General features: G+C 32.0%; 2 protein-coding genes across 2 annotated transcripts; one reads left to right on the forward strand and one right to left on the reverse strand.

Moving 5' to 3' along the window:
* Window positions 1-1,835: 1,835 nt before the first annotated feature.
* Window positions 1,836-12,928, reverse strand: LOC128157490 (integrator complex subunit 10-like). Its single transcript, XM_052820070.1, has 15 exons — window positions 12,758-12,928; window positions 12,569-12,636; window positions 11,456-11,562; window positions 11,173-11,312; window positions 10,832-10,913; window positions 10,532-10,684; window positions 9,934-10,096; window positions 9,314-9,541; window positions 9,005-9,150; window positions 8,653-8,735; window positions 8,426-8,545; window positions 8,139-8,315; window positions 7,672-7,834; window positions 7,196-7,292; window positions 1,836-2,001 (listed from the first exon to the last, which is right to left on the reverse strand). Exons 1-15 carry the CDS (start codon window positions 12,911-12,913, stop codon window positions 1,845-1,847), a joined length of 2,040 nt encoding a protein of 679 aa, XP_052676030.1. The 5' UTR covers window positions 12,914-12,928; the 3' UTR covers window positions 1,836-1,844.
* A 197-nt stretch (window positions 12,929-13,125) lies between these two features.
* On the forward strand, window positions 13,126-26,057 carry LOC128155222 (mutS protein homolog 4-like). Its single transcript, XM_052816826.1, has 30 exons — window positions 13,126-13,337; window positions 13,664-13,766; window positions 14,347-14,438; window positions 14,541-14,640; window positions 15,073-15,231; window positions 15,671-15,981; window positions 16,235-16,337; window positions 16,770-16,873; window positions 17,163-17,311; window positions 17,534-17,657; window positions 17,819-17,885; window positions 18,006-18,127; window positions 18,454-18,645; window positions 19,018-19,241; window positions 19,456-19,575; window positions 19,793-19,805; window positions 19,927-19,980; window positions 20,467-20,651; window positions 20,812-20,824; window positions 21,097-21,142; window positions 21,275-21,399; window positions 21,543-21,640; window positions 21,782-21,829; window positions 22,030-22,197; window positions 23,871-23,943; window positions 24,649-24,713; window positions 24,862-24,932; window positions 25,380-25,483; window positions 25,690-25,778; window positions 25,887-26,057. Exons 1-30 carry the CDS (start codon window positions 13,298-13,300, stop codon window positions 26,055-26,057), a joined length of 3,333 nt encoding a protein of 1,110 aa, XP_052672786.1. The 5' UTR covers window positions 13,126-13,297.
* The last annotated feature ends 66 nt before the right edge of the window (window positions 26,058-26,123 follow it).

Consider the following 26,123-nt stretch of genomic DNA (forward strand, 5'->3'; position numbering starts at 1 on the left):
AAGTGCAGCATTTGATAAAGCTTTTGATAAAGAAACTTTAGAACTATGCATTTTCTGTTTTGATTATTTTTACTGTGTGACATAATCTTTCACCATTTTTGAATACTGGTAAATTATATACGCTCCTGCTACCTTTATCATTGGGTTTTCTGGTGTGTTCCCGTTTTGCACACATTTGATAATTGGGTATAGAACAATAGGTGTGAATTGTGTTGTGATAGCAATTATAGTCTGCTTTAAGTCAAAGATTTTACCTGGATTTTTACTTGTGTTTTATCATCCATTCTTCAGAGCCATTAAACAAGAAGAATATAGATTTTTTGCTGTGTTTTAGTCTAATAACCAATAACTATCACAATTTTTTTTTCATTTGATAAAATAAAGATCATATTAATATTTTTAGTCTTTAATTTCCACTCACTGATTAGAAAAATAAGGATTAGATGATTTGACTTTTACATTTTTGCCCATTTACTTTAAATATAAAACTATAAAAAAGATGATTTTAGGAAAAATTGCCTGTCCCAATCCAAATGGAAGCTGATTCAGTGGACACATTTATGATAAAGGGGAAAACTACACGGACAGTCATATGGGGTACTCCGTGTCTCTTTTTACAACTTATATTGTAGCTGCAAAATATGTAAAACGCATGTTTATAATTGGTTGTTTGGTATCAACAGAAAGATTATCATAAAAAGAAACAGACCTATATGACCAAATATTTCAATCTTTGAAGTAGCAGCCTTGACAGTAGATCTTATAATCGACTTCACCGCTTTAGTATATTGCGGGTTCATTTTTCTGGTTTTTCAAATCAGTAGCTCAAAAATTTCCGACAAAAAGGATACTAGTAATCTAAATATTGATTCGATATACCTTAAACTGAAGATGGCTGAAAATGTATGAATTAGGTCTACATTTGATAGGTTTTGTGAAAATATCTTAACAAATAGTTTTGAAGCATACATTATAAAATTGCCGATTTATCATCATACCATCATCCACTTTGTCTATTTTCTTCGATTATTCAAACCACAGCATAAATGAAAAATATTTACCAACGTTTTCACTTGACACATTTCCTGCATTTATGTAAGCAAAAGCAATAAATAAATATTATAAACACATGAAATTTTTTCTTCAAACTTGTAGCTTGTACATGTACTTCCTAAAGGCAGGAAGTTATACAGAAGAACTACATACACAAGATTTTTACAATAGTCTGTTTTGTTTAAAGAAAATAAATGAAATTGTTCGTGACCAAATCGATGTTTGAAATTAAATTCCAGAACATGGATGTCAATTACATGTATTATGTAAATGTGCTTTTATGCAAGTTATATTGTAACATAAAATAAATGTAAATATCATTGCGAGTAGATAATTTTATTTATTTCATTGTCAATTGCCGTTAAAGGAACTGTGATATAGACTATAGCAATTAAGCAATTATCTCACCTGGTCAAATTCCCGTTTCGCACACATTTTTTCGATACCTAATTTTCAAATGTGTGCAAAACGGGAACAAACCGGTTTTCTCTCGGGGGGGGGGGGGGGGGGGGGGGGGGGGGTTATATTGTGAAGTTTGTAAAAAATGACGTGTTGAATATGCTGGGAATCAATTGCAAGCCTTGTTTACATAACAAATAATTGCCAGCTCTGTATCTTGCTCATAACTCTACTACTGACACTCAGATTATAGTTGATCATTAGGAATGCATTACTAAAGTATTGCAAACAATAAAAAAATGATCAAAATCGTGACCATGTGCCTCAAACAAACATGCTTTTCACTGCTTTGTACTTTTTTTTTAATGATAAACAAAACAAAATAGTGTCTCTCATGCTAAAGCTTTTAATATGCTGATTCTTTCGTTTGTCAGAAATGTCCTGATTAACTTCTCCACTGGTTCTTCACTACGCCCCATTTGTTTCACCATTGTCAGCTTGAAGTCCTCCTTCACCACTTTGTTCACACCTCTTGTCACCGTTCGTTGTCTGGAAAAGAAAAATGCCGAAAAATAGATCAAAACTTAGTGGTATTGTTTAAATTAATTTTCTTTTTCGGCCAAAACAGTTAAACAAGATATCTGTGAGCCAATGCTCGCTAGTGATACCCCCGCTCTGTTGTGAATATGCAAAATAAGCAAAGTCGACATTTAACAGAAAGCTGTCATCCGATTAGTACAGAAATATATCCCATAATATGGCATGCCTAAACAAATAGTGTGTTCAAATTTCAAGCATCTGCGATAAATAGCTGCTGAGAAATCTTTGAGGAAAATTTTGGCTAAAATAAACAATCATTATTTAACAAGAAGTTGATGTCCGATTGATACAAAAATATATCCCACAATATGGCATGCCAAAACAAATAGTGTGTAAAAATTTCAAGCATCTTCGATAAATAGTTGCTGAGAAATCTTTGACGGAAATTTGTTTGAAAATTTTGGCAAAAAATAAAAAGAGTACTCATTAAACAGAAAGTTGACGTCCGATTGGTACAAAAATACATCCCAAGATAAAACATGCCTATACAAATACTGTGTAAAAATTTCAAGCATCTGCGATAAAAAGCTGCTGAGAAATCTTTGATGAAAATTTGTTTGAAAATTTTGGCTAAAAATAAACAGTCTTTATTTAACAGGAAGTTGACGTCCGATTGGTACAAAAATATATCCCACTTAATAGCATGCCTATACAAATACTGTGAAAAAATTTCAAGCATCTGCGATAAACAGTTGCTTAGAATTCTTTGACAAAAATTTGTTTGAAAATTTTCGCTAAAAATAAACGAAGTCGTCATTTAACAGGAAGTTGACGTCTGATTGGTACAAAAATATATCCCACGATATGGCATGCCTATACAAATATTATGTTAAAATTTCAAGCATCTGCGATAAATAGTTGCTGAGAAATCTTTGACGAAAAGAACTAAAGCCAAATATGTATGATTTTGGCCCTGTACATCCGTAAAAATCAAACTTTATTACTTTGAAGCCAATTTGTTGTCAGTTACTCATGACACATTTGTCTTTACATTTCCGCCTTGAAAATTTTTCGGGAAACACCACGGACGCTTTTATATGAGCTAAAACCGGACACGGTATGGCAAAATCAGCCAATTTTTACAGATACGCTCAGTTATTTTTATTGATTTCATATGGGCGCCAACCTTAAACCAAAATAAAATTTTACATAGAGATACATTGATGAAAATCGAATAATAATTTATTGGTTTTGTGTTGGTTTAAGTGTGGCGCCATACTTTATTAAACTATTTTTGAATACCTTGACGCAATCCGGATTTGCGTTTTATAATTGTTAAGACAATATTAATTGAATGTATCCCCAATTTCAAATAGTTAAACTCTTGGATATCGGAGAATTCTTGTGTTTTTACGTAAAAATAAAAATTCGAATCTCTTATTCGCATTGATTCCGACGAACGAGTTACCACATTAAAAAAGGTATTTTCCAGTAAGCTAAAATTAGATATTCACTGTCAACACAACGATGGATCTGTCAAACCAACAACCTATTACCCCCTGAAAACAAGATGTGAAATTATGAGACATCGGAGTGGTGAGTATTTGTTTCTTTTTATTAAACGTAACGTTAGAGGAAAACTATTGACAGCGATGTTTAAGGTGAAATTAATACTGCTGCTGTCGTCTGCGGCGCGGTTTCTTCTGCATGTCGCCATTTTCGGCTTGTGTCTGTACTATATCACGAAGCGTCAAATGCAATACACAATTTAGAAGATCGAATCAAACTAGTACCTAGTTAATATTGACTTATTTAATCAAAGTTATTGCTTTTGTTTTTTATTGAGCCCATCAGCACCCGGATTTGCTATTGTATGAAGCCTTTCTCACAAGGACAGTATCATGGATAGCATGTAACATATTTTATAAGTGCTATAATATTATTGTTGTGGAATGTTGACAGCCCCTAATTTTGAGAGTTACCTTTCTTGGAAAATAAATTTTTTGCGATGATTTTTATATACATATTTTCAGCATTTCTTATCACCTTCAAAAAATGATAATCAATAAAACAAATTAACACAATAATTTGTTATTTATATACATCATAACATAATTAAGAATGTGGAAATCTGAATAAGGTTTATATCTAAATCGCATATTATAATTTTTCCAAGTTAGTATTTCTCTAATCAAACAAATGATAAATATCCAGAGGTGGATCTAAAGGGGTGTTATAAAGCAAAATTAAGCAGTGATATCAAAATCGAAATGTTCTGCTTGTAAACAATTCAAAGTTCATTCAGATGAAGATCCTGGTTTAAAGCTAATGAATTTTAAGCACACTATGTATATTACATGTACATTCAACTATTACACTATAGTCTGTCCCAAGTTATTGCTTCCATCGCTTTTTGATGATTTTTAATAAAATTACACATATCTGTGAAAGAAATACAGTTGAAATCGTTAAAAGGGAATATATCCAAGATATCTTCATTGAACAATTATCCCTTTCCACTCAGAAAAATTCACAGGAACGAAAACAGATTCCTTACGGAGATTTATAATGGGGAATGTTTGCATCTTTTCTCCATTCGGAATACACTCGGAATACATCGCGCGATTTTTTAACGTTATCATCCGGGCTTATTAATGGCTGTTGTAATGCAAAATCTCCGTAGACTTTCAATTTCGGGATGTGTATTGAAACCTGAAGCTGTAGAGGGGGCGTTTCAAAAAAGATAATCTGGGCATTTTTTATATTAGTGGATGAACATAGTTTGAGCACAAAGGACATTAGGTATTTACTGTTATTGAAATATCATGCAAAAAGTGGTGGAAGCAAAAACTCGGGACAGAGTATAGAGAACAATAACAGATTAGATATATAAGAGGAAATCATAAACTGATAAGTAAATAATGCTTTGTGAGATAATCACAAATAAATGTTTAAGAATGAATATAAATTAATGATTGAATTAAGATTTCCCCAATGAATATGTGCAATTCGCATTGCACTTACTATAACTGAAATTATAAAAGATAAATGTTTTTTTTTTAGTTCAGTTTGATGTGATTTTAATTGTCTTATACGACATACTGTAGAACAATTATAACTATTTAGCTCCAGAATATTTCTAATGTTAAATGCACATGATTTAAAGCCAATTTATAAACGCAACATTACTGTAGAAAATATTTTGCAATAAAGATAACTTATAATTGAGTTAGTTACCTGGTACCCATTTTGTTATTATTTTACAGATAATGCCAGGACACAAAACGGAGTACTTCAATTGTGTTTTGTGTTCAAAACGAACAAAACCTAAGGAAAGACGCCGCATCGACAACAGCATAAAAAAATTACTGGTAGTGGTAGTGAATATCATAATTGTCTTAGCCATATTACCATTGCTCTGTACATATAATATGAAACTGTTGAGTTACCGACAGTTCGTATTTTGATCTTTTATTTACTTGTTCCTGTTTGTGTGAGTTTTTGTTGTTGTTGTTGTTTTAAGGATATTAATTATATAATGTTTAGAATCCCATTGTATTGAAATGCGGTACAGGTAGTAGTGTGGTACGTGAATTTGAGAGAGAGAGAGAGAGAGAGAGAGAGAGAGAGAGAGAGAGAGAGAGAGAGAGAATGAAATGAATCCAATGATGAATATAAAGTACTGTATATTTGTCTAGATGTATATTTATTATGTGAAATTGTTCCCGCTCTCATTTTTCAGTAGATTTAAGAGTTTAATATTTTTATCTAGTACATAACTTTTAAAATGCAAAACTTTTTCATTACATTTATCTGACTGTGTCTAACTACTCATATGTCTTTTCTTTAGAAAAATTATTCCTGATATATTTATTAATTGAAAATATTTATCATATGATAATTGGATTTAGATTTGAATTCTTGTGTATTTCATTTTTTTTAAATTGTAATTAACTTATATAATGATAATAATAATGGGTGTATGTGCTGTACAAGAATCTGTAAATAATCGTCATTTCTAATGTATCCAACGACACACAAGATAAAATTATTGATATGTACATGTATATTATTCTTGTTATTATGTTATTGTTGTATGTATGAATAAAATCAAATCTAATTTCAACATAATTATTTTGAAAGATTTTTCTAAATTAAACAACCTTTTATGTTTTATCTACTTCCAAACCAAGTTCATATTTACGACAGTCGCCATGACGTCACGACGTCAGAGCACAGAATTCCATGGTATGTTTAGAGGCTTGTAAATATAGAACGAATAGAGATATCGACAAAAAGTAAATTATTCTAGGAAGCAAATATTGTGACCATTAATCTCACAAAATATGACTAAGTCTGGGGACAGGGCCGATTTTCATAGTTTCTGGCTTTAGTCCTTTGTTTGAAAATTTTGGTTAAAAAATAAGCAAAGTCGTCATTTAACAGGAAGTTGACGTCCGATTGGTACAAAAATATATCCCACGATATGGCATGCCTTAACAAACACTGTGTTAAAATTTCAAGCATCTGCGATAAATAGTTGCTGAGATAAATGTGACATGAATTTTTGTTACGGACGGACAGACAGACACACAAGGGTAAATATACCCCCTCTCCTTCGGAGCGGGGGTATAAAAATTGAATAAGTATGACAGGTAATTTTGTTTACATTCTTTTTATTTTATTTTATTTTATTTTTTTTTTTATACAGAAGTCTTCTTTCTCTTTCTTATTAACAAATGACAATACATGCTTCAACCATTTATAAGCCCATGAGTTTATTATCTGATACAAAGTTTCAATGTAATTTTACATGTATTATTTTTTTTAAAGAGTTTATGAATAAAACAATGTACATGTGTTTAATAAATATGATACATATATTGTGTATCTAAAGGAAAGTTTGGGTTTTTTTTAGGTGTGACAAGGGGAATAACTCAATTTTACTTGTGTGAATGTGACAGGTTGTTAATACCTTGTGCAAGGGTGCATAAAAACTAAATATGAATATTGTTTTGCTGAAAAAAAACATCAAGAGGCGTCATATGCTGGCTGCTTAGACACATTTTTATAACCCCAACCATACCTTCCAGTGTAAACTAATGTATACGTGGAGGGGAATGTATTTATCAAATAAACCTAAATATTTCATAAATAAGAATGTCCAACAGTTACAGACAGAATTAATATACAAGTATCTTACTGGGCTATGACTTTAGTGCTGGTTGGCAGGATGTCCAGATTTACTTTTCCTCCTTCAAGTGTTTTTAAAAATGCTATTTCCTCTAAAATGTCAACATCTGTGGTTCTTGTTAAGATACATATACAATGTACATTAGAACAGAATGCATATACACAAGTACACATTATCCCAAGATTCTAAAAATCATTTGGTTAATGAAAATTTATTTCTGTGCAAGAGGTATACGTGAAGTATTTAAATTCTATCATATAGTTCATATCCATTTTTAAAAAAAAAAAGTATTATTTCAAGTTCATGCATTTACATGTAAATGTAGTTGCCGGGTGTCTTCAGTTGCCATCATCGTAAAAATTAAATGTCAAACACCAATTTCATCACAAAATAATGGTAACCGGTAATTCAAAACACACTGTTATAGTCTTAGAATAATTTTTAAATGTGATTTTATTAATTTTCTTCTTACTGAAAAAGGATACTTATGACATAGTTGAAGAACATATTATATACAAGGCTGTTCTGCTGTTTGATTTTCTTCAATACTTCGAAGAAAAGTGCCTCCGACTTTGGCCAGTCGTACTGTAGTAATACGATCATGTGACCCAATGAAGTGTCATCCCCTTTTGCTGAGAATGCTTTAGACTACAAAAATCATGAATATTAAGTAAATTATAGAAAAAAATTCACTTTTAATATGATGTAAAATACTGGTACTAATGATTATTTATCTGTATTTTAAATTATTTGATGTGCAAATTTTCAATATATTTCAGTACATGTAATAATAAATGAATTGTTTAATGAATAGAGACATCAACAAAACAAAAGGAGCCTCTTTATTATCAACCTTATACATTCTATTTCTGATCCACCAATGACAACAAAATATGAAACTTAATGAAAGTCTAATGATTGCTTGACAGATAAATATAAATCATATTCAAACCTTAAGAGCAGCCAGAAGCAACTGAATACAGTAGGGAAGAATCTCTGATTCTGTGCACCTGGTAAGCCAGAGTTGTCTCCCCTTAGCTCCAGATGTCTCCGCAAGATTTGAGGTTGGTGGTCTATCATGCGTGTATGGCAGGTCTTTGATGACATTCAAAACCAGCTCACAGGCTTTCTGGCGACAAAAGAAGAAATCATTGATAAAATCCTCAAGGGATATGTCCATTAATTGTTTTGCAGCAGCTAAATCTTGACTTGTTAGTAATGTATTTGAGAAGACCTTACTGAATACTTCTGCAGACAGTAAAAACAGCACGCCATTTGTAGGTTACTTCTAAGCTGCATATTTTCTTTTATTGTTGATGAAAAATTCTGTAGATGTGCAATGGCATCTGCAAAGGCACCCTGGAAAAAATGATGCATATCCGTAATTACCAAATAGTTAATGATGTTCAACAGTCAAACTGGTCTAACAAATGATTGTGAAATATTAAATGCGTCATCATTCCTGCCTGATATATCAGCATGTCTGTCTGGAAATGTCCCATCCATGTCCAAGTCTCCATGTGCCAAATCTCACACAGCTTCATAAACTCTAGGGCAACAAAAGATCAAAATATATGTACCGGTAGTATCTGATAACAAATGCATTAAATTCAAACAATTTTTAAGTACATGTACCAGCATATCACTTGTATAAGTTCTCTTTACCGGTAATTCATATACATGTATCTAACTTCATAGTATAAGACGTGTATAATGTGGGCATTAGCTGTCACAAAATTTGTGTATAAACAATTCTGTACATGTATATAGATGATCTGATATGAAGCATCATAATGTTAATTAAGCCACATCCCCTACCTGTCTGAAGGTCTGCTGTTGAGTGCATCAACTCGTAACATTTAAATGCTGTGGTGAAGCTGTTGATGATTCGGCTGGCATTACTGATACTCTCCGCTCCTTCTATTGTGGGGCTGCTCTCCGTTTGTACTTTGGCTTTTTTTGCTCTAAACATTTCAATTTTTTTTTTTATCTCTACAATTCCTAATCTACAGGATGAAAAATTCTTTTGCATGAGTTTAAACTTACATGTAATACTGATTTGAAATTTCTCAATCAAATAAAGAAAGTGGCATGATAAATTTAAAATTCACTTTATATAAGACTCACTGAGGCTCTTCATCTGCACTTTCATTTTCAAATTTTTCCATGAGGACCAGTGGGGTGTGGCTGGCACTGGGGCCCAGGAAGGACTGTGGGTCTACACTGCTTACGTAGGTGTACAGACACTCCAGAAACAAAACCACCGTGGTGTACAACACCTGGCGAGTCTGCTCAGGTGAGCGGGACTGGCGAGCTCTGTTATACATACTGTAGATGTTCTTGTACTGGATTTCCCTTTTTAAATAAATACAAAGATTGTAGTGAACAAACATGTGTACATATTTATAACAAATAATCAAACTCACCTAAAAGATTGTTCTTAAAAAAAATAATGCTTCATTTTTTAAAAATAACCCCTTTCCCCTTTATAACAGTCATTTTAAAATAACTCTTATCTCTCTTTATCTAAAAAATTTCAAATCTTTTTATAAAATGGTTCACAGTGTTAAATTTTCACAATATAAAGTCTTTTTTAAAAATATTTTTAAAAAACAAAGTAAGACATTATTATACAGCAAAAATATTTGTAATTTAGAGTTTCTCTTACATCTCCTAAAATTTTCTCGCATGAGAATAAAATGTTGGTCAACAAAATAATTTTGAGCTATGTAGACTTGATAGGTTACCTTGGTTCACTGAACAGATCTGGGGGTACATCCCAGTCCATCAGCTGGCCCAGTAAGATGATGAGCTTCAGGAGGCTGCCCCAGGGGTCACTCACCTGACACTCCTTGTCAAACAGACCGGGGATGCTCACTCTGTTACTTAACTTTGTGGGCGACAGCAACTCTATAAAAAGAAACACACAATTCCCCAATTTCTCTCTATTACATTTTGTGTACATGACTTCATCATCACATATAATTTTTAAATAAAAGTATTACCAATAAAAATTTTAGCAATATAAAAGTTTCCACTGAAATATTTTCTTTTTATTAAATTGCCAAATTTAATAAATCATCATTATATGGCAATCTTTAAATAATTGTTTGTCCTTTCTTGACATGGTGTTTAATCTTTGGACCAGTAGGTAAAAAAATAACTGTTTTACTGTCATTTAAAAAATTGAATTGAATATAGGTTTGAATAAACTGGATTTTAAAAAAATAATAATATGCTCAGATAATTTTTAACATATCTTGAGTTGTGTACCTCTTTGTCAGTTCATCAGGAAAACTAAAACTAATTTTTAAAGTTGGCCACATGCATAAAGCATGATATTACCTGGAGAATTGCTGGAACTTGTATTAAAACTGGGTGACTGAGTGACAAACATGATATAAAACTCAACAGACATCTGAAGCCATCTGTAGATCTGGGCTGCTGGTAGCTCAGGGTTTTTCACTTTCTGTAGCACCAGGGGGAGGACATCACATACTGAAAAGAAAAGTAAAGTACTGGTATTTTGTATTGGATAATTTACTTTGATTGCTGTTAATGCATTTTAATAAAAGGCTAAAGAACAAATTACAAAAAATAAGAGTTTGGAAATGCCAAAGGCAGATTGCCTGGTAATGCACTTACCAAATAGCTTTCTGTAACAGTTGACAGGGTACTTCATTTTTGCTTCTAATTCTGCTTGTTGTAGGGTATCTAACAGCTTAAGCTTTAAAAAATAATTCACTTTATTTGTAAAAAATTCAAACAAGCAATGATATAGAAAATACAATTAAATTCCTTTAAGATTACATATGCATGAATATTATGGACAAGAAAAACCAAAGTAAAAGTAACTAACTCTGTGCTCAAAAACCAGATTTGAAACTTATGAATACTCTATTGCATGAGCTTGTATGTATAAATGTATGTGCATTCACATCTCTGACTACCGTACATTTGTGTATCAGAAAATCAGTGTTACTTACTCCATGCTCAAAGACAAGATTTGGAAACTTTCTCATGGCCAAGAGTAGAAGTCTACACTGCTCTAGGGTATTGCTGATTTTCTGGGCAACACTTAGTAACATCTGACATTGTGTTGGTGTGGAGACTGCAGCAAATATCTCTATAAGCAAAACAAGAGTGAGGAAATCAATAAAAAAAATCATTGTAGCTGTCAACACTCTGTTGATAACTATAGTAATACTATGACTACAGTCTGACAACTGGCTTGGTACACCTCTTTATAAAAAGCTAGTTGTTACAAACCTGTTAAAAAGTTTTTGTGGCTATTAGCAGACATTTCTGTCTGAAGAATTTCCAAAATTTCTTGTATTTCCTCCCATAGTTGAGGCTCATTTGGAAACAATACAAACCTTAATTCAAAGAAATAGGGCACATGTTAAAAAAATATTGCATATTAATTTAAAACAAAATACGAAAAATACATCAAATCATAAACAATAACGAAAAATCCTCAAATAACATGAATAAATAAGCATAATATGTCATGTATGTATTTCTTACTTGCTCTGGAAGTTATTGTTAACATATTGTATGTGCATTTATACCGAGCGCAGCGAGAGGCGGGCGAAGCCCGCCTCGCGAAGCGAGGATTAATGGTAACACGTATATATAAGAAAATCAGTGAAAAATGAAAGTTGAATCAGGGGTACTAAGGCCAAAAAAAATTTCTTCCAGCGCTGGGCGCCGCCATCTTGGCAGCCATTTTGTTTTTAAAAAGTTAGTTCGATCATTGATTGATCAGTACTTATCGAAGTTTATTGCCCCTAAACTCGATTAAATAAGTTCCAGTGTTTCAATAGAAGGTCATTCGAATTAAAAGAAATTAAAATGGAAACCAGATAATTTTCAATAGTACTTCAATCAAGAAACACGACATGTTCTATGTATGTCTTATCAAATTATCAGATGGAAAATAAAAACATTAAGGTCAAGGAACTGATCTTTTAGATACCGAATAAAGTATTTAATTTTATTACAGCGGCATTCATATGAATTAAATTGATAAACAATGAAAGAAGACATAAAAAATAGTTCGGAATAACGTTACTCTCTTCGGCTATTTCCGAAGACAAAACTTGAACGTTTTACGTCTGAAATATGACGTCACAATGTAGACTGAGCACGCGACGTTTAGTTAAACCTTGGCTAATGATTTGAGTAGGCAACCAGGCGGATCCTACTGTGTGCGTTTCAAATAAATTTTATTCTACAAAAATCAAACTGCCCTGTGTTAAATCTGCGCTCGGTCCAACGGTCACACCGTTTACATATTAAAAATGAAGGGTTTATAGTGTAAATATATTGCAAGTGCATGTATTTACAATAACCTCCAGTGCCCCCGTCTTGTGGACTTACATTTCCTCTAACAACTTTGCTGCCTCCTTGACATTCTTCCCAGCTTTTTCTAAAGAGTATGCTTCAAACTACAACATATTCAACACGTTAAGAAAAATGCATATGATTAAGATCATCATTAAGAAAGTACATATATCACTGTACATTTGACAGGTTTATGCACTACAGTGCTGTAAGAGTTATATGCACCTGTATTGAAAAGTTATTCGGAAATAAAGATCTGGCTGTTATCATCCATGCTTTTGCTGCATATGGGTCACTTTTAGTAGGTTTCATGCAAGCTCTAGCACGAGATATGAGCCAAACTTCGTCGCTCATTGCCTTCTCATTCATGGTTGCAGCCATGTTGTTTTCCCAATGGGATGTCGAACCCCACTTTTATTAAATACAAAAATTAATGATTTATTGAATTTTGTGTTTGTTCGAATGATTAAAAAATAATCATCATTATTTTAACATTTATAAAATTTAATATCTTTTTTTTTGCATTTAATTGGTTAATCAATGATTTTTATTTAAATTGTTCGGGATCAAGATTATTCCTACACTGATGAAAATGAAAGAGGCAGACGATCTCCGATCAACTCCCTCAATTTTAGTGACAATCTAGATATATTCAAATCCATGGACAAAATATATTTATTTTCTGTGTTTCAACGAACGAAATATACATAACTTGATGCTTTGAACACTATTCCACAAGACTTGACACAACCTTACAAGAAAGAGATGTCGATGTCAGCATGGTCAGCACATGAATCGAAATACGGTATGTTGATTTGTGTTCACGTTCAATCACAAGCCTCTTGATTTTTATAGACAGGGTATAAATATCTCCCTTTTCATATATGTAACGGCTTATTGATTGAAATCGAGAGGCGTGTGGTTCAGTACGTGTATTCAGATATTTAATCAGTTTATATTTGAAGCAACAGCAAATTTTGATTTAAAATACATGAATTTTAATTTATTAAAGTATTTATTTCGTGCTACATTCTATTTATTGTTTTGTAGTTATAGACAGTTTCTAAAGATGGATACTTAATAGAGTAGTATGCTTGACAATATTGCAATAAATGCTATTCTTTTGTGTAGCTTTTAGTTTTAAGGTCTCAAGAGAAGATTCAAATGCTGATCAACAAACTGAAACCCAACACACAATATCTAAGACAGGGGATATTCCAGATCATCATGCTGGGTAAAATATATATGTCAGATCAAAAACACTTGTGCAAAATATATACATTAATACATTATATATAGTTGCATGACTAAAATCGGTGGTCTTTTAAATTTTTATAATTTCAGAAATAGAAGGTTTGAAGACAGGATGTGTATGTTTCAAAAGATTCATTCTATTTCATTACTGAAATAGAGTTAATTATTGAAAGTAAATTTTGACAGATTAAAAAGGCTCACCTGATGCATTAAGAGGGCCTGATGGTTGTAGCCATTTTTAGACTATTGAATTCTTATCTCATTTGGAAAAAGAGCATTGTATAAAGATATATATAATATATAGAAAAATGTTCAAATTTTGAAGCTAAATTATGTAGAATTTTTCTCAACTGTGTAATAGTTAATAGCTTAAAAATTTTTAACTAAAAATATTTGAAAGGTAAACCTGGTGGTTAATTTTTTGACCATCCGGCCTCCTTAATTACTAAATTGTCCCAGATATAGGATTCATTTATGTCAATGACAATTAAAGAAATGTAATACTATTCATTCTCTTGATTATGAGGTTAGCAAATTCTGTATTTTTTTTTTCAATTTAGAGTAGCTGCATTAGAAGTTCCTGTAGGAAATTCTAAAAGACAATTTGATATTAATATGAATAGTAGTGGAGACAAATCAAATCCACCAAAAGGTAATGATTTCATGAAGTTGCATGTATGCTTTATTGCAGTTTAACATTTTTACTGAACTTTTAAATATATCCGAAGGTATGAATAATTATTTCATATTACAGATCCACCAAGAATGCCAATTGTTCTGTCAAATGCTGTCTATTTTTCAAAAACGTACAGAAGTACAAACCTAAGGAAAAACCAGGATCCACAAAGTGCAAGGTTTGATTAGAGTTGTTTAGCATGAAAGACACTGTAGGCTTTTAAATTGCAACATCTTAATTCTAAAACATGTTTAGCAGAGTCGGCGTTTGCTAGAAGTATTAGCACCTACCAAAACTCCCGTTACTCGTAACACAAAATTTGGAGAGTGCTTGCAAATGCACACTAAAAAGTCTGAGAAATTATGATTTTGAAATGTGCTATGCATAGCTATGTGTATTCCATGCTTTTAATTGAACTCAAATTGGAAGAATAATTTGGAATATAATGATAACTTATTGTTCTTGTATATATGTGTTATACATATATACAACCCATATGTACAAAAATATCTTGGTTCTTTAAACAGTTTTTCAAGGGAACATTCCGTTTCCCAGGTTTATTTAAATTATTAAAAAAACATAACAATTTTTTCTTATATTTGTAAACCAGCACAGACAGTCAGAGATTTGATATTGCTAATGGTGTTCAACAGTTGAGGCATGGTGTGGCATCAGAGCTTTTAGATTTTTCCTTCAAAAAGAAGACAAAAACTTGCACTTTTGCTAACACCCCAAAATCATCAATTCAAGTGTCAGATCAAATTGACAGGTAAAGTGTTTAAAGAGTTAAACAAAAGAAAGGAGTATAGAGTATTTACTTCGCACAGAATGAAAATGTACCGGTAAAGATATTTCAGGGGGTACTAGGTACCACATTCTTTAGACGTATGCTTCTTTAGAAAATCAACATTAAATTTCCTAATTATGTTGTTTAACATGCTACATGAAGCTGTAGCACAGCTTGTAGTGTACATAAGTCAGGGGGTTTAGAACATCTAGCTTATGATTTGCAATTTTGCTTTTAACATAACAAAGTATTTTAATTGCTTAATATTGCAAATAATGATTATTCAAGAATATAGTTTTCATTCTAAGATATGATGTACTTTTTTTCACGTTATAATCTCAAATTGGCCCATTCCACTTTTACTACATTTTATGTTAGATGGATAAAGCAATGGAAAATACAACATATTAATTTTTAAAAGCATAGACAGCAGTTCTGGTATCAATAGGATCCTGAGCACAGATGGAAGTGATGAAAGATCTAGAAATCAAAGGAGCATTTACAGTGACTTTAGTTATGGAATTACCCCCGGAACAAGTGACTCCAATGAAAGCGGAGGAGGATCTGGTAAATCTGTGGACAGGAACTTGAGGAGTAGCACCGGTACCAGTGGATACAGCTGTGAGACAGACACCAGCTCCAGTGACTCTTGGGCAGTGGGGAGGAAAAGAGGGTTATTTATGTCTGAGACACCTCTACCAGGAATGACCCCTCATGCCAGAGTCCCTCAAGGTAATATTGGTATGAAAAGTCCAAATTAATCTATAATACTGTTATGAATACATCTAGTAAATTTTAAGACTAATTGCCTGTTCAGTCTCAAAGATTTGACTGGACCACTCTGAGGATATTATTTGACATATATCTAATATATTTGTTGATTTTTAATGCATTATATGTATAAGACTATAGATATTAAGAACTTTTTTTGTATTGGTAGGGTGTATTTTATTCTGCTCAGTTAATTTAAAAGCTTATTTTGAAGGTTCCAAATTGTTCAAGACACCACTGAATGTAAAAAGGAAAACTCCAAGCTCCTCCAGTAGAATGGCATCAACTCTCTTAGGAAGCTCAACTGGTAGATCTATGTAAGTTCAAGATTACACCATCTATATTTTTGCTATGATCTAATTTTTGTTTTTTTTCACAGTCACTCTCATGTTGCAAAAGATACAATATGGAGAAATTATATCTGGTAATGTTAACTTTTAGGTCTAAAAACAATAGGCAAAAAAATGACTGACGCAAATGAAAATTTAAGGTTTATTCACCGTTGCCCCTTTATCACAAATTTTGTGACAAGCTAAAAAAAAAACCTGGATGTATGGTATAAATTAATATGGTCTAAAAAAAACTATACTGACCGCCCTGTGCTTCACATTTATAGTGAATTTTGATTTTGAGATCAACAGCCAAGGACTCTCCTTTTTTAGTTAGCTGGTATAATACTTTGGAAATCAAATAGTCTTGTATATAAATTATGTTTTACAAATAAATTTTGATTTATCTTTCTGTTTCAGTGGCTCCAGTTTTGTTCATGAATCTGGTTCAAGATCTTGTGACCCAAAGTCTACTCCACACACCAGATCAGCTGCAGTTAATTCTAACTCAGCAGTCATTGTGGGTATGATATTATCTCCTGCTTGATACTGCATGCATATACAGTGGGTTTTTTTTAATGAATTATAACAAATCTGCAAACTTTTTTAAGAATAAGAAGAGATTACAAGAAATTATGAATTAAATATAATATTTTGCCATACATATTGCATACATGTTCTTACATTTATTTTTTGTTAAATTGTATCCTCATGATTACAAGATAATATTTCTATAATATTTATTATTATATGTGTTTTTAAAATATTGTACAAGATGACCCAATCAGATATTTCCGTGTGCTCTAATGATAGCAATTGTGGAGGGGCGAGGTATGGCAAGAGGAGAGATTGGATTAGCCAGCATAGATTTGAGGTCCCCAACATTGAACTTATCCCAGTTTTCAGACACTCAGACTTATGTTCAGACAATGACCAAGCTTCACAGATGTCAACCTATTGAGGTAACAACTGTAATACAAGTATATTATGGATGTTTCATACATTGGAAAAAATTTCAAAACTGACACTAATGTATTGCTGTACATGTGTACATGTATTTTGCATCCATATAATGTGGATCACGTAAAATATAGACAATACATGTACATCCCACCTATGGTATCTTATGATATTCATGAAGTAAAAATATCACTTTGAAAAAAAATGTTGTTACATATTCAAAGATTATAATGCCAAACACAGCCTGTGAGAATGGAGCCATGACAAAGCTTTTCAAACTAGTGACTCACCAATTCCAGAATTCCAATGTGTCCACAGTACAGAGAAAGTATTTCAATGAAACAAAAGGTAACCGTTTTGGCAATTATTTAGAATATTAATTGTTATTTTTATGCATGAACTTGATTGTGCTTTTGTGTATACAACATATATATGCATAAACTCTTCTGGTCCCACATGTTTGATTCATCTCTACAGTTGATCAGTTTGAAATTTGTTTTATCATTTAGGTTTGCAATTTGTGAAACAACTCTGTGTTTCTGATTTCAATTCTGTGGTGATGGAGTTAACCACCAAGTAAGATTTCACTTAAAACTTCTACAGCCTTACAAAAAATGTAATTTCCTTTTGACAGTTTTACCCTAGTGGGAACTGTGAATCTGCTCTATACAACTTAATTGTTTATTCCCTGAACAGGTATTATTGCTTAGCTGCAGCAGCAGCTCTTGTAAAGTATGTGGAATTTACTCAAAATATGATCTTAGCACCAGCATCCATCAATGTCATTTTCAGTGGGTGTGAAAATACAACCATGATAGGTAAGAATTAACTGTATGAATATACCACAAACTAGTTAATATCAAATCTATAAAAGGATGAAAAATGGAATATGCAGATTTTTTTTTCTTTGGCCAAGTTGTTCAAAGCAAAATTTAAAAAAAAGAGAGAGGGGAATATATGCATCAACTCTTCTCCTGTGAACTGTATTTTTTCTTTTAAAAATTATTGAAATTTTGGGACAGCTATTTTAACTTTAAAAGATTAAATCTGTTTCTTTATGATAAAACTAGATAAAAAAAACATTTTGATGCAAATACAGAAGGGTGAAAAAATAATGCACCTCATGTCCTGTCCTTCTATTTAGATGCCACAACAGCTGTTAACCTTGAACTCTTACAAAACATCAGAGATCCTAAGAGTGAGCACACTTTATATGGAGTCTTGAATTACACAAAGACCATTGGAGGGGCTCGTTTACTGAGAGCCAACATTCTACAGCCACCATGTGACCTCGGAACCATTACCATGAGGCAGGAAGTGGTCTCAGAACTGACAGGTTAATTTACTGTGTTTTGTGATTATACATGTATAGGTAACAATTTTACAAATAAGCAGTCATGCATGCAATGGGTCAATACATGCATCCAGTTCTGTCATACATGTAGTTTGATAGAAGGATGCATGGAGCATGATGGACATTGCTTGAGCATGTTGGGTTAACCGGTAGAAAGTTAATGTTTCAATCATTGATCTTGACAGACACTCATTGATAAATAATGAAATGTGTGTTTGAAGACTAATAACTGAAATAACTTGCTAGACCCTATTTATCTTTTGTTGCATGTTGGTCTTTTACAGAGATAAAAAAAAATAATATGTAGATACATGCATAAGTATGTGTGCTGTAATTAAATATTCTGTGTTTCAGAAAAAGAGGACTTGTTTGACAACATTCAGACTGTGATTGCAAGGTTTCTGGACATCGATCATGTTCTGTCTATGTGTGTGCAAATCCCGAAACAAGAAACTCTAAAAACTGCAGAGGCCAACATCAACAATATCATATACCTCAAACACATTCTAGAACTGGTGGACCCTCTGAGGAATGCTCTCTCAAACTGTGAAAATCGACTGATGAAACATTTCTACAAGGTTTTAATGGATAAACTAACAATTGATCGTCTCATGTAAACTTTCAAATTCATAATTTATAAGCCAAATATTCCTATCCTTATGAAAAGATCTGTATTACAGGGTACTATCATTAATTGTAATTGTGTAAAATGATAAATACAGTATAAGAAATATTCCAAGATTTTTCAACTTTCAAGAATCAACTTAGTTAACATACATGTAATCCTTTCAGTCGTTGGATGATGGCAGGTATGCATTGATGAAGGCCAAGATATCCAGTGTAATTCATGATGACACAAAATATCAGAAAGGGATGCTGCACATGCGTACTCAGAAGTGTTTTGCTGTCAAGGTGGGCTTTCTTTTTTCTCCTGTACGTATCAGTCCTACACATTGATTTTCTTATGCAAAGATATTAATTTAAAGATATCAGTTATACTGATAAAACATACATGTATTTTGCTGGAACACAATAAATTTGTACATAAAGATAGTAGAGCTTTGAGTGAAATAAAGATGATAAAATGATCACTAATTTGTTTGTTGAGAGAATTTTGTTTCTCTTACAGGGAAGTATCAATGGTAAGGTTTGTACTTTGATGCATATCGGTTTTCAAATTTATTTCAATTACTTTTCATCATTAGTCTTAAATATAATTAATTGATATACACTGTTATATTCAATTTACTGAATTTTGACAAGGACTCCTTGACATTGGAAGAGGGACCTATGCTGGAATTATTGAGGACATCAACAGTAAGTGTACATTGATTGTAAATAAAATGTATGTACACTTACATGTACATAGACCAGGTATAATATGGTGTAATGTTATACTTTTTAAAACCTATTCCATTTTATGTAGTACTTAATTTGTACATGTCTTTCAAATCCGAATGAGCCCCAGTCCAAGAATTAACAATTTTAAAAGTGTTAATGATTTATGAAAATAACAGTCACATTTGAAATATATGTATGGTTTTACAGTATATACAAATGGAGAAAAAGAAAAATACAAATTTTGAAATCTGCATGCATATCTATTGAACTGACTGTGAAGCCTCTTAGATTTTTAGCCCCACAAGATAACTGCTATACTGATGGTCATATTTTTAAAGTCTGCTCTAAGCTGTCATACGCCACTTTCACACAGTTAGCATCAATAAGTTTAAAATCTTGTTTCTCTGCACAATTTCCATCATTCACAACTAACCCATGATTGGGTCACTGTATACATTTCAGACCTAGCTAACCAATTGGCAGAGGAATACAGTTTACCAATAGTGACATCCTATAACTCAACTAGAGGCTTCTTTCTGCAGCTCAACTGTGGTCCAAAAAGTACCTATAGCAAAGAAAGCTTGCCTGGAATATTTATCAAAGTCACAAAAGCCAAGAATGCACTTTGTTTCACAACATCAGATTTGGTATAGTAAAACTATTTTTCATATTGATGGTCAATACCTTAAAATTATAAAAAGAAGCTTTGAAAAAAAGAAGAAATTCAGCTAGTGGCTGCATGAATTCAACACGGACATGTTTTATGTACTTTGCAGTATCAACATTCTTTCCTTCTCTTTATTGTAGATTCGTTTAAATAGTAAGATCCAATTTTTTTTTTTAATTTGATCAGTTTCACAAGTTTGATTAATATTGTTTGCATTTTTTATGGTGTTTTTTTTTTTAGTTTACTACTTATTAGTAAGCTGTAGATGCTACTTAATTAATATCTATCATGAAAGAGAAATAAATGATGTTTTCCAAAATTCAACATTATAAAGTTTAAAATATGCCGGTATACCGGAACATGTAAAAGAAGTATTATTTTGTTAAGTTTACTTATGATTTAATGATAAATGAATTGATACACAGACAGAGCAAGAGAAGCATTGGATGAGATATATCTGGTGACCAACATGTGAGTAATAAAGGTTTTAAAATAACAATTCAAACTTGCAACTGAATAGTTTAATACATGTAACACATCTATGTATGCACTTCCCACTTACTCTCTTTTGAATAAGGTACGTGTATCTGAATATTTTAACAGAGTGGTGACAGAGTTGCTAGGACATCTAAGGAACCATTTTGGCTGTCTGTACAAATTGTCTGAAGCTGTGTCCATGATTGACATGTTACAGAGCTTTGCTCATGCCTGTACTCTGTCCAGTTATGGTATTATATTTGATTTCTCTACTGAAAAATTAAAATACATGTAGTCACATTGCAATAAGTTTGATTACCAATATAGAAAAAAAATACAGGATAGATACTAACACATTAATGACTAAGATATTAATTTTAATGTTCTGTTTTAGTCAAGCCTGAGTTTACCAAAGATACATTTGCTGTTAAACAAGGTAGACATCCAATACTTGAGAGAATTACTCCTGATATGCCTGTTCCCAATAACATTGTAAGCTAGCTAATTTCACTCATTTAAGTTAAATAAATAATGGTATTCTTTGCAACAGATTCCATCTTCATATGCATTAATTCTTCCACCTCCCCCCTTACAATGAGGTTCTAAAATGTTAATTTCCAATATTTTTTGCAGTATTCTACAGAAGATGCCAACTTTAATCTCATTACTGGTGCCAACATGGTCAGTCAAGTCATTAGAATTGTTTACCAAAAATAATACATGTATAGTTCCTAAAATATGTGAAACTAACTGTTATTAAAGTTTATGAAGGCAGTTCTTCATTTTGAATGGGGAACTTTTCAGACAAAAATTTGCTTTATGTCATGGGTTTCATTCTAATCAAATATATACAGAAGCTTAGATTGACACTTTTCTTGTAGAGTGGCAAGAGCACATATCTAAGACAGATAGTGTTGTTACAAATCATGGCTCAGATTGGATGCTTTATCCCTGCTGAGTATGGCTCCTTTAGAATAACTGACCAGATCTTCTCTAGGATAGGCAGTGATGATGACATCGAGTCTAACTCCTCTACATTCATGTTAGAAGTAAGTTGCACATGAGATTGACACAGCATGACACAGCAGCAAAATGTAGTAATGTAAACACTTCTTTGGGGTTTAACCAACCAGTTTATTACAATTATTTATTTACTTCAAACTACATTTGTAAAAGACTCAATTTGAAAACTTCGTTCTTAAAAAGTATTATGTCTCACCTTTCAAAGGGGAGACATATTGTTTTTGTCAAGGTCAAATTAGAAAAAAATTATATCCTGAATATACTTACACAAAAGGATTTCACACTTTAATTAAACAAAGATCAATTATAAAAAAGTGAGATGTACTGTTGTGATATTTTTGACCTTGACCCTTTTTAACTGAAGGTCAAATTTACAAAAAAAATGAAATTTTGTCAAGACCATTACTTTGAAATCCTTTGACTTAAAGACTTCAAACTCGGAAGATAGTTAGATGATCTAGAGAGAAAGTAACCTATACCCAACTTTTTGACCTTGGCTTATTGTTATCTCAAGGTCAAACATGAAATAATCCTATTGTCTGGGCCAAAATATTAGATATCTTTATCAAACAGCATTTTCAATAATATCTTAGATGGAAAATTAATTACACTCTAAATAAGATTATCATGACCTTATTTGTCTCTCAAGGTCAAGTGTTTTCTGAAGAAAAAATTGTCGAGTCTTTAACATGAGATTCCTGAATTATACAGAGTTTAAACTTGTTCTTTCGGTAGATTTATAACCTTACTGAACCTCCGCCAAAATTTGACCTTGACCTAATAATTTTTTTCAAAATCAAATAAGCTCAGAAAAACATCTTGAGTGTATCAACATTACCGAATGTTTGAATGTTATACAATGTGAAGTCAATTCCCATCAATTTTAGCATAATTTTTTTCAAGGTCAAATTAAAAATTAGAAGAAAAAAATTTGGAAAAAAATATAAGGTCAAATTAGAAAAAAAATTAACTTTTAAAATAACTATGTCAAAAGTTATTTTCTTAATTTACTTAGAAGTACTTCAAACTTTAACGGAGAACAATAGTAATACACTTAGATGCGCTGCTGTTTAATTTTTGACCTTGACCCTTTTCTTATCTCGAGGTCAATTTAAGAAAACGGTCTAAAAAAATTCAAAAGACAGCTTTAAACCCCTTTGATAGGAAGACTTCGAACTTGAAACATAGATGATATAAAGAAAAGTTGGATCTAGCACATTCTTTGACCTTGACAAAATCTTTGACCTTGACTCCTTTTGAAACTTAAGGTCATTTTTAAATTGAAAATTATTCTCCAAGTTTTAACATAAGAAGTCCTTAAAGTAAGGACTTGTACCATATATGGAATGAATGATATAAACATACCAGTAGTTGGACCCTCCAAAATATTTGACTCTGACCTATTTTTCTGATTTTCAAGGTCAAATTTTTCAAAAAAAGATAACCTTAACCTGAATACACTAGTGTTGTATTTGGACTACGTAACATCATACTTTTTCACTTATTAAATTTGCCCCTTATTTCAAATCTAGGGGGGGGGGGGGGAGATCTGTGTTTATTGTATAAAAAAAAAGTTAAAACGAATTTTTAAATACTAGTATCTAAATGTTGATTTTAGATTATAATACAATGCAAGATTGTGTAAATTAAAACATATTTTGGGGTTACATTTATGAATACAATTCTCAATCATTAACAGATGAAAGAAGTGAATTACATCATACAGAATGTCAGTCACCGGTCTCTTATCATAATGGATGAACTTGGAAGAGGTAGGTGTATTATATCATTATAAGTACATTCAGTCCATGAAAAAAAAAATTGATAGATATTGTACGACAGTTATCTAGGATTAGGTTTGTGATAGTTGGGGTTATTGATCTCAAGAATATTAAATGTGAAATGAAAGAAAAAATGAGCAAGCTCACACACCCCACGCTCCCCCATTACCTGACAATGCTACCCATTTTAAATGACAAGGTATGCATTAAATACACAAAATAATTCGATAAAGGGCATATAAATCGCTGAGAATCATCAGCTCAAAATACAAAACTATTCCTTTGTCTTAACAACAAAAACATTTTTAATTCAAAAAAGAAATAATGGAATCAAAATTTCCTGCTATGCAGCATGTGTCCTTAATACATACAAAGTTTCTCTAAATTTCATGCATCGGTTTCAGAGGTATTGCACTTACAAACTGTTCTTATACACAAAATATGACCAAATTCAAAGTTCAAAATGGCTAAAAAATTTCCAAAAAAAAAATTCATTATATCCTGGTAACATACACATCTACCGACTGCGTTCTAAATACCTACAAAGTTTCACTAAAATTCCATGCAGGCGTTTAGGATGAGTTGCGCTTAACTCGTACCTTACCTTGTTGCATGAGTTATAAAAAGGACTTCATAAACCTGAAAATAAATCAATTTATTCAGTCTTCAACAATTGAACCTCCTGATGTTTTACAGGAACAAGCCAAGAAGAAGGAGTAGGAATCTGTCACTCTGTTTGTGAATACCTTCTCAGGTTTAAGGTATTTACACCACTTTGAAAAGTGCATTATCGTTGGATGGAAAATGATTTGTGGTTTTATCTTTATAGGTATAGTAGTTTGAAAACATGGTCTTACATTCCAAAGCAAAAACATCAGACTGAATATCATTTCCATTTCAACTTTTCAGGCATTTGTCTTCTTTGCCACCCATTTCATGGACATTGGCCATCTGGAGAATTTGTATCCAAATGTACAAAAGTAAGATTAAACTGTCAAGATTGAAAGTAGTCTTTTTGGTTTATTCGACTCCTGCTAAATACATTATGTACTTTCAATATATAACATGTTTTTTAATTAAAATCAATTTCAATGTATTAAACACAAAACTCTATGAATCAGTTCTAAAGTCAGTGCCATGCCACTGAAAAATTTATCTCACTTATCATAATATTCTTATGCCATCTGCATCTGTAACAATGTAAATTTCTGTGTTCTCCATCAAGATCAAGATTTTACCAAACATTATTTATGGCATTGTAATGTGTAATTCAGTTGCAAGTACCTTTCGATTCTTACTGTTTCACATGAAGTATTTTCAACCTCTCCAATTATATATCTTAGTTTTACATATTTACCTGTAAGTAAGCATTGAAAGGAGTGATACAGCAGTGGAATTCTTTTTAAAAAATTAATTTTCTATTTTAGCTACAGTTTCATGATACTCAAAACATTTAACGAGAATGATCAGAGTGAAAAGGTGGTGTATACCCATGTACTGACGAAAGGTCTGAACAAGGAGGAACATTACGGTATTATTATAACTAGTATCATGAAAAACTTCTTATGCTGTAACAAGGTAATAATGCACTCTGTGTACTAATACTGAAAAAACAAGCAGAAATAATTTCTTTCGTCGCTAGACAATAGATTATGACGCAAATTGTTTTTCGAATTACTCTCCAATTTCAATCAAGAAACCTTGGTATCATAAGGTTAACTAATTTTTCAATTATAGGCATTAGACTGGCTGAACTGTCAACCCTCCCAAGAGATGTAATTCAGCAAGCCAAAACCCTTGCCAATTCGATTTCTACAAAGAGAGGGGCGAGTAGATGTTTTAGTAGTAATTACACCTTTCTTAAAGGTGTCAAGTATCAGACATTTTTCAGAAGTTGAAATAGAAAATAAAATCATTTTCATTACAATTATTAGAAACAGCATGAAGTGGATAAGGAGATGAGAGAGAAAAGAATTGTCTTCAAGCTCGCAGCGCGATTGGTTCAACTGTCTCGTAATTCCAGACTCAGCAAGACTGACTTGAAGTCCTACATGAAAAGCTTAAAGGCACAATATATTGCAGACACCAAATCTCTAGAAGAATGAATAGGATGAAATCTGTAACCATATTTGTTTTAGTATCTTATTTCAGTTTGATTTATTTATTTTTTT

The sequence above is a fragment of the Crassostrea angulata genome, chromosome 7 (genome assembly GCF_025612915.1).
Source record: "Crassostrea angulata isolate pt1a10 chromosome 7, ASM2561291v2, whole genome shotgun sequence".
Lineage (NCBI taxonomy): Eukaryota > Metazoa > Mollusca > Bivalvia > Ostreida > Ostreidae > Magallana > Magallana angulata.

Excerpts from the sequence above, each read along its gene's own strand:
- LOC128157490 (XM_052820070.1), bottom strand. The coding sequence starts at position 12,913 with ATGGCTGCAACCATGAATGAGAAGGCAATGAGCGACGAAGTTTGGCTC. Across the intron at positions 12,637-12,757 it reads CGAATAACTTTTCAATACAG|TTTGAAGCATACTCTTTAGA; the intron begins GTGCATATAACT and ends AATATGTTGTAG. Across the intron at positions 2,002-7,195 it reads AGCACTAAAGTCATAGCCCA|ACAACGAACGGTGACAAGAG; the intron begins GTAAGATACTTG and ends TTTCTTTTCCAG.
- LOC128155222 (XM_052816826.1), top strand. The coding sequence starts at position 13,298 with ATGTCGATGTCAGCATGGTCAGCACATGAATCGAAATACG. Across the intron at positions 21,400-21,542 it reads CTGTACTCTGTCCAGTTATG|TCAAGCCTGAGTTTACCAAA; the intron begins GTATTATATTTG and ends GTTCTGTTTTAG. Across the intron at positions 24,714-24,861 it reads AATACCTTCTCAGGTTTAAG|GCATTTGTCTTCTTTGCCAC; the intron begins GTATTTACACCA and ends TCAACTTTTCAG.